At 53.7% G+C, this 8,032-nt stretch overlaps 1 protein-coding gene across 1 annotated transcript; it reads left to right on the top strand.

The window, feature by feature from the left end:
• Positions 1-3,072: 3,072 nt before the first annotated feature.
• Positions 3,073-5,690, top strand: LOC110478247 (tubulin beta-2 chain). The gene is made up of 4 exons (XM_021544783.4): positions 3,073-3,210; positions 3,699-3,807; positions 4,067-4,177; positions 4,398-5,690. The coding sequence occupies exons 1-4, from the start codon at positions 3,154-3,156 to the stop codon at positions 5,456-5,458; spliced, it is 1,338 nt and encodes a 445-aa protein (XP_021400458.1). The 5' UTR covers positions 3,073-3,153; the 3' UTR covers positions 5,459-5,690.
• The last annotated feature ends 2,342 nt before the right edge of the window (positions 5,691-8,032 follow it).

Raw genomic sequence — 8,032 nt, 5'->3', positions numbered from 1 at the left:
CAAACTCGTGACTGTGATTGTGTTATTCCTTCTCTCTAAAACCGACTGTGAACAACCTTGCAAGCTGGCATTTCACCCACCCTGCCGCCGTTTCCGCAGTCCCCTACCCACATTGCCTTTACGCCCTGGGAAATGAGCCTGGCGAGTGAAAATGCAGCAGGCTTTTTTTTTTTTTTTTTTTTAATTTGTGTGTGTGTGTGTGTGTGTGTGTGTGCAGCTCGTTTCTACCGGGCACAGGGGGCGGTTGCCGGGGAGATGGGGATGGAGGAGCCCAGCGAGGGCCGGTCCCCGGCTGGGGCTGGAGCAGGGGCTGCACTGACAGAGACAGCAGTGTCAGGCAGATCCAGAGAGGGGGGAGAGAGGCACGGGCACCAGCAGCTAACACATCATTTCCCTGCAAGTAATTCACAAAAAGCTGTGCTGAACATTTGAGGAGCCCTCCGTCCCAAACACCTTAGAATTAAAATGGACTTTGTCTGAAGTCTCCTGAAGTGATTTGAATGGCTGCCATTCACCTTTAAGGAGTCTGGTCTAGGGGATGCAGAAAAGACAGATCTGGGTTTTGTCTTTCATCCTTCTGAAAAGCAGCTATTTATTTTAAAAATAAACATTTCACCTATTTTATTTTTCTTACAGTCTTAACAAGTTCTATACAGTAGATATACTTGAATCTCCCCTGCTTCAAAGAGGTGTATTCGTTTATTTTAAGGCAAAGCTGTTGGGGTGGGTTTCTTTCCTCCACTGTTAATAATCTCTTTTCCTTGAATTGGATTTTAAAATGGCTTCCTTTGAAGCCTCAAGCTGTTAGGAATGAGCTTAGCGTAGGTATGGAGGATGTGTAAAATCAGCTACTCCCCTTCGCACCAAAATGTCTGTTATTCTCCTAGTAAAAAACCAATATGCAGGATACACGCAGGATACTTCGAAATAACAGTAGCAAACAGTCACAGTACCTATATTTTGCACCAGCTCTGCTGTCACCGAGTTTTGCTGTGACAGGGTTTTCAGGAGCACACCCGCCGCAGCCATGGGAAAGACTGGCATTACTTTGAATCATTACCTGGAGCGGTCAGTGGTCCCCTGCAGCTGCTAATCTGCAAGCTATTCTTGAACAAATAATTATAGATGAGGATGTTGATTATGCAGTTAGCATGCCACAAAAGAATGTTCGCTTGGAATTACAGCTACACATTGTTTGTGAAGCGTAGTCAACCAAATAATTAAATTGTTCCTGGCTTAGGCCAGTAAAAACAGATTTCACAGGGACTGCAAATGATCGGATTAATTTTTCTCAAAATCACTACTGAAGAGACAAACGTGATTCTGTATTTTCTAGCATGCCTTTTGGAGATGGGATGCCTTCTCACCGTAAGGCAAACAAAAGAAAGGTGTGGATGCACTGGCATATCAATCAGAGGAAACCGGGCTGTGGTGAGGATTGCCTTGGAAGAAGGTACAATTAGATCAGGAGTAATCCATAGGCAAGGTTATCGATCTGCATAAACCAGGTTAGAGAGATTAGGGATATCGGCACGTGTACAGAACAAAGGAGGGAGAAAGAAGAAGAAATATATAGAAGAAATATTGGTTGAAAATGGTGATACACTTTAATCTGCACCTCTAGAGTAGCTGAAGCATAGAATAGATGAAGTAGCCTTCCTCTAGCGGGTCACTAAAACGGGATTTAGCGGAGTCCCGCCCGGCGCTGGCTAAGGGGATCCTGCCTGGGCTGTCGGTGGCTCGGAGCAGCCTCCCGAGAGAACCGCTCCCTCCCTGCGCTGCACACGCACACCGAGACCGCGGTGAGAATCAGGCGATGCCGAGGAGGAGCCGCCACGCCGGGCTGACCGCCCCGAAGGGCACCGGGCACGGCGCGAACCGTGCCGCGTTGCCCGTGCTCTTCCTCCTCCCACCTCCTCCTCCTCCTCCGGCGGCCTGGGCAAGTGCCGTGCTCTGCCCGCTGCCGCGGCCCCCGCCTGCCCGCCCTGCCACCGCTGTCATGCCCGCGGCGGCATAGGGGCTGCTCGAAAATAAAGTGAGGGATAAGAAATCATCTCTGGAGACCACATGTTCAACAGTCTCCTGCTCCCCGCCCCCCACCTTCCTTTCTTCATCCCTCGGCATCTGTAAATCCGCAATGAAGCGGCGAAAAGCAAGACCCGTTTGCTGCAGAGCTCAAGGAACCACCCCACTCAAGCCCCCGGCCCTGTGCAGCAGCACCCGCGCTATTGTCTGCTTGAGGGTCGCTGGTGGCTGCGGCCGGACGGGTGACAGCGCGGAGCGGGGCGCTTGGCTGGAGCGCGGCTCCTGCCTCATCTTCGGAGCAAATCCAACCTTCTTAGGCATAGAAAGAGAAGCCGAGCTCGGTAGCGAGGAGAGGCGGGCGGGAACCGCCCGAGGGCAGGCAGGGCTGGCGGACAGGATCACCGCAGCCCGTGCTGGAGGGAAGCCCACCCGCGTCGTGCCGGGGGTGGATAAACCGGGTCAGGGCGCGGGGCTCCTGACCGCCGGGGCGGGCTTGTGCGGGCAGACGGGCGGCAACCACGGGCGTCTGGTGATGCCGGCGGGTACACGGTGCCTCCACGGGGAGGGAGTCTCCCGCCGGCACCTAGTGAACGGAGACACTGGCGGGGGGGCGGAGGCAGCCGCGGGGTTCCCCCTCCCACCCCCCGACGGCAACGCCCGCTGCTGCGGCAGGGAAGGCTGCGCTTCACGGGGAACAAAAGGCTGCGGCGGCGGCGGCCGCGGGAGGGCGAAGAGCGGGACGGCGGCCGCAGGGAGGTTCCGCGGTTCACACGTGGGCGGCCCGGCCCGGCTCGGCCGCCCCATCGTGGCGCTCGGCGCCTTTGTCCCCGCTGTCAGCGCCGGAGCGGGGCGGCGGCGGCGCGCCCGGCCGCTCCCGCCGGCCACGCCCCGGCCGCGCCCCCCGCCCCGGCCGCGCCCCCCGCGGGACACAATGCCCGCGCCCGCCCCATCCCCGCGCGCTCATTGGCTCCGCGCCGTTCCCGCATGACGTCACCGGCGGGCGGAGCGCGGCGCCCGATTTAAGGGGCGGCGAGGGGCGCGGCCGCCGCAGCGGCGAGTGCGGGAGCGGGCGGAGCGGGCTGTGAAGGCGGCAGGAGCAGCGGGGCGGCACCTTCCGACACCGGCACCATGCGTGAGATCGTGCACATCCAAGCCGGGCAGTGCGGCAACCAGATTGGCGCCAAGGTACGGACTGCCCGGGACTCCGCGCGTGGGGCGGTGCCAGCTCAGCCGGGCTCCGCGTGTCCCGGGGATAGCGCTGCCGGGCGGGAGAGTTCTCGGCTTCCCGATACGGAGCACCATCGGGCTCGCCCGTCCCCGGGAGGGTCCGCGCGGCATGGTTCCCGCCTGTTCCACCTTACGGGGAAGCGCGGAGGGGCTTCCGCGCCGTGGGCGCGGCATGCCTTGAGGAAGAAGGGAAGGGCGGGGGCATCAGCTGCCGTCCATCAGCCCCTCGGGGGCTGCAGGGGTCCCAGGCAGGCGGGGGAAGGGGCGCCGGGCAGTGCCACACCCCTCCCGTCGGTGGAGGGGGAGTGTGCAGGGTGCGGTAGCGGCTCGGTCTGGCTGGGGGGGCGCACCCACGCGCGGCGAATCCCCGCGCGCCACGTGGCGGGGATTTGACCGGGGGGCGAGAGAGGGGCGTGGCGGCACTGACCACCCTTCTGTCCCTTTAGTTCTGGGAGGTCATCAGCGATGAGCACGGCATCGACCCCACGGGCAGCTACCATGGGGACAGCGACCTGCAGCTGGAGAGGATCAACGTCTACTACAATGAAGCCACCGGTAACGCCCCTCTCTAATGAGCTTCCCGGGGGAGTGGGCAAGGGGTGTGCAGGCAGGGGTCCCCCCAGCCCTTCTGCACAGTGGGAGACGCCCCAGCACAGCTTAAATGGCTGCTTTTGTTTTCCCATCTTGGATCTTTCCAAATTCCCACACCCTCCATGTCCTCATCAGCAAATCCTGGGGAAGCGGATGGGAGCACAGCAGGGCTCCCGTGGCTGCCAATTGCGGGTTGTAACGCTGCTGCTGGTTCCTCCCACAGGTAACAAGTATGTCCCCCGTGCCATCCTCGTGGACCTGGAACCCGGCACCATGGACTCTGTGCGCTCTGGCCCCTTTGGACAGATCTTCCGTCCGGACAATTTTGTCTTTGGTGAGTGACTGTGGTGTGGAGGATTTCCCAGAGTAGGAACTCCTCACACAGAAAAGGCTTAGCATGGGCATGCAAGTGACCCTGACCCTGGGGAACTTGTATGCCCTTAGCAGAGTGGGGATGGAAGAGAGGGGTGGGCCCCTAGGGAAGAGGCAGTGGCATCATCTGTGTTTGTCCCTGGGGCGCTAATGTGGCACCTGGCTTGTGGTCTGCCCTGTAGGTCAGAGCGGGGCTGGCAACAACTGGGCCAAGGGGCACTACACGGAAGGCGCTGAGCTGGTGGACTCTGTGCTGGACGTGGTGAGGAAGGAGTCGGAGAGCTGTGACTGCCTCCAGGGCTTCCAGCTGACCCACTCGCTGGGTGGAGGCACGGGCTCTGGCATGGGCACCCTCCTGATCAGCAAGATCCGGGAGGAGTACCCCGACCGCATCATGAACACCTTCAGCGTGATGCCCTCGCCCAAGGTGTCGGACACGGTGGTGGAGCCCTACAACGCCACCCTCTCTGTGCACCAGCTGGTGGAGAACACGGACGAGACCTACTGCATTGACAACGAGGCCCTGTATGACATTTGCTTCCGCACCCTGAAGCTGACCACTCCCACCTACGGGGACCTCAACCACCTGGTGTCGGCCACCATGAGCGGCGTGACCACCTGCCTTCGCTTCCCCGGCCAGCTGAACGCCGACCTGCGCAAGCTGGCGGTCAACATGGTGCCTTTCCCGCGGCTGCACTTCTTCATGCCGGGCTTTGCCCCGCTGACCAGCCGCGGCAGCCAGCAGTACCGCGCCCTGACGGTGCCCGAGCTGACGCAGCAGATGTTCGACTCCAAGAACATGATGGCCGCCTGCGACCCCCGCCACGGCCGCTACCTGACGGTGGCCGCCATCTTCCGGGGCCGCATGTCCATGAAGGAGGTGGACGAGCAGATGCTCAACGTGCAGAACAAGAACAGCAGCTACTTTGTGGAGTGGATCCCCAACAACGTCAAGACGGCCGTCTGCGACATCCCCCCGCGCGGCCTCAAGATGTCGGCCACCTTCATCGGCAACAGCACGGCCATCCAGGAGCTCTTCAAGAGGATCTCGGAGCAGTTCACGGCCATGTTCCGGCGCAAGGCCTTCCTGCACTGGTACACCGGCGAGGGCATGGATGAAATGGAGTTCACGGAGGCCGAGAGCAACATGAACGACCTGGTCTCTGAATACCAGCAATACCAGGATGCCACTGCTGATGAGCAGGGCGAGTTTGAGGAGGAAGGAGAGGAGGATGAGGCGTAAAGTTGAGATGGGTAGGAGTTAAGTATAGTCTGAGCAGGCAAGTATTCATTGAGAGAAGGAATCTGTGCAGTTGTGCTGAAGCATGCATTTTTTCATTTGGTGCTCTCCACTGTTGCTTCTGTCAGCAGTTTTGTATCCTTGACTGTCCAATGTAACAGTAGTTGCAAAATTCTTCAGAGTCTTCTGTTGAAATGGTTAACTTCTCAAACATAAAGGCTTTTTGTGTCCTAAACTGTCTCCTCTACTTTATTTCTCTCTTGATTAAGCAAATAATTCTTGTGTAGTTTTCTGTAGTTTCGCTTCTCAGTTTATTCCTGTACCTCAGTGAAAGGCTAAACTGAACAAAAAAAGAATTCCCAGGCTGTCAGTTTAGCAGCACGTGGAAACTCACGTAGTAGCTCAGCTAAACGTGCCAGGTAGTTTATACAAAATCCTGTGTTTAACAGCTTAGCTATTTGTTAAGGCAAAAGCTGCTTTATCTGATAAAAACAAGTCACTGCATTAGAATCATACTATTTGTCTTTATGGACATACATGGTAGAGAAGTCAGAGCGAAGGTATTGAATTCCACATTACTGACTGTCAAAACTGATTTGACGGGATAGCTGCGGGCTTCCGTATGGGCATTCAGCAGCTTATTTAACTTGTTCCACAGACTGTAGTACAGGCATATGGGTGGCTGACTGTGATTTGACTTGATGCTGAGCTCACTTCTCTTCCCCTCAGCTCTCCTCTCTAAATACAAACATTCCATACAGAGAAGCATAGGTTGGTACTAGCAGGCAACTTGAGAGCTCAAGTAAAAAACTAAGCTTTTTCTCTTCAAGAATAAAATTTGTGTTTCCCAAAGATAGCCACTAACCTGCCCTTAATTGTAAAAGGATTGATTCTACAGGGCAATCAATTCCCTTTAGGAGATAGGAGGTAATGAGCACATTTCTAGGCTCAAAAGTGTGTCTAGAGCATACCATACAATCTTAGTCAACTGTACACCCCCTGACAACAGCTGTCTCCAAGTTACATGTTTACAGGGCAATTGTTTGCTCCTGGTTCCTGCAGCAGGAGATGAACCTCTACCCAGGTAGGGGAGAGCAGTGCAGCTGCACCCTCCTGTGCATCTTTGCAAAGGTAAGTGTTATTTCTTTACAGTGAGGGAGGGGGGATTGATGTTCTTATGGGATGCAAGAACCCTGAATGAATCTACAATGTTGTTAACAGTAGTTAGCAAAGTTTCATAGATTCTAATCCTCCTACAGAGCAAGAATGAAATCCCTCCTGGAGTTTAACAGTTACCCAATATATAAGCTTAGTCCTTAGTTCATCCAAACACCACTCTAGGAGAGTGGTCCTGCACTAAAAAAAAGTGTTGCTATGAGAACTGCTACCAATACTACAATTACTGCAGTCCTTACTGCTCTGAAAGAGCTGGTATTCACATGTGTTCAGCCTCTATTGTGAGCCTTTGCTGAAATGCTTGCAAGGCATTACTGGAAAAAAGAATTAAAAGGGAGCTGCTGTGCATGACTAATATCTTGCCTGAGTCCTCTGCCTGTGGATGCTGCTCTGAATGTGTGCTGTTCTTTGCCAATGGGCCTGGCTGCACTGGTGTGTGTGGGACAACAGGCACTTGCTAAAGCTTTTCTCTCATTTGTAGGTTTGGTCTCTGGTGTACAGAGGAGTGAGAAGCTCTTAAACTACCTGGGCTGTCAGTAAACAAATACAGCTGTGTATATCCACAACAGTACTTGTATTTCTTAATGCTTGAGCCATTCAAGGATTAAACATTAGACAAATTGAAGTTGTTTTAGTAGCTGAGTTAATACATGCTGCCTCAGGCCCTTTGGGGAAATAACACTGTATCTGGTTGCCACAGTAACCTTGCCTTGAAATTACCTAGCTGGGTTGCACTTGAAACTGTTGTTCATATAGCTTTGAGTCAGCAAACAAATCCAAACAGTTTCACTAAAAGAGAAGACCTTGGTCTTTGATAGTAATGATCTTCCTTTCAGCTGTGACACTGTAGCAGTTTTCACTAGTATTCAGCATGTCTAGCATCTAATTCTTAGTGTAATTACACTCTGTCTCTAGCTAATCCTTAAATATAGCTACCCAAGTGACACATTTCACTACAGCTCCCTTACTAGAAAGTAGGACACCATCCTACATGGCTTGCTGTTGTTTTTAGTCTGCCTTTTTTTTTTTTTTTTTTTTTTTTTGTTCTAGTGGAAGAAAACCCAAGAATAGAAATACTCTAGAAAGAAGCATGTCCTTTCATAAATTCTACATGTCTTATTTGCCAATCATAATCATTAAAAATTCAAAATCAAACCATCATTTCAGTAGGAGTTGAGAAATATAGAAAAAGGGGATACTGAAAGATTTGAAGGGGAAGGTTCAAAGCCTGGTAGGAACAGTAAGTCAAATATAAGGGAGGTTGAGTCTCATGGGCCTGGGACTGCAGTACCTATTTTTGTTTATCTTTGATCTTTAGCTGTATTTATTCCCCATGAGACCTTTCATTATAAAAACTGGAGCTGAGTGCTGTATGCCAAACAACAAAGATGTGTCTTCACC

Source organism: Lonchura striata, chromosome 2, assembly GCF_050655825.1.
Source record: "Lonchura striata isolate lonStrDom1 chromosome 2, ASM5065582v1, whole genome shotgun sequence".
Taxonomy (NCBI): Eukaryota; Metazoa; Chordata; class Aves; order Passeriformes; family Estrildidae; genus Lonchura; species Lonchura striata.
Note: the sequence above shows the minus strand (reverse complement) of the source record. Positions and strands in the feature narration are given on the sequence as shown.

Coding starts and splice junctions, on each gene's coding strand:
- LOC110478247 (XM_021544783.4), top strand. CDS start 3,154: ATGCGTGAGATCGTGCACATCCAAGCCGGGCAGTGCGGCAACCAGATT. Junction 3,211..3,698: donor GCAACCAGATTGGCGCCAAG/GTACGGACTGCC, acceptor CTGTCCCTTTAG/TTCTGGGAGGTCATCAGCGA. Junction 3,808..4,066: donor CTACTACAATGAAGCCACCG/GTAACGCCCCTC, acceptor TTCCTCCCACAG/GTAACAAGTATGTCCCCCGT.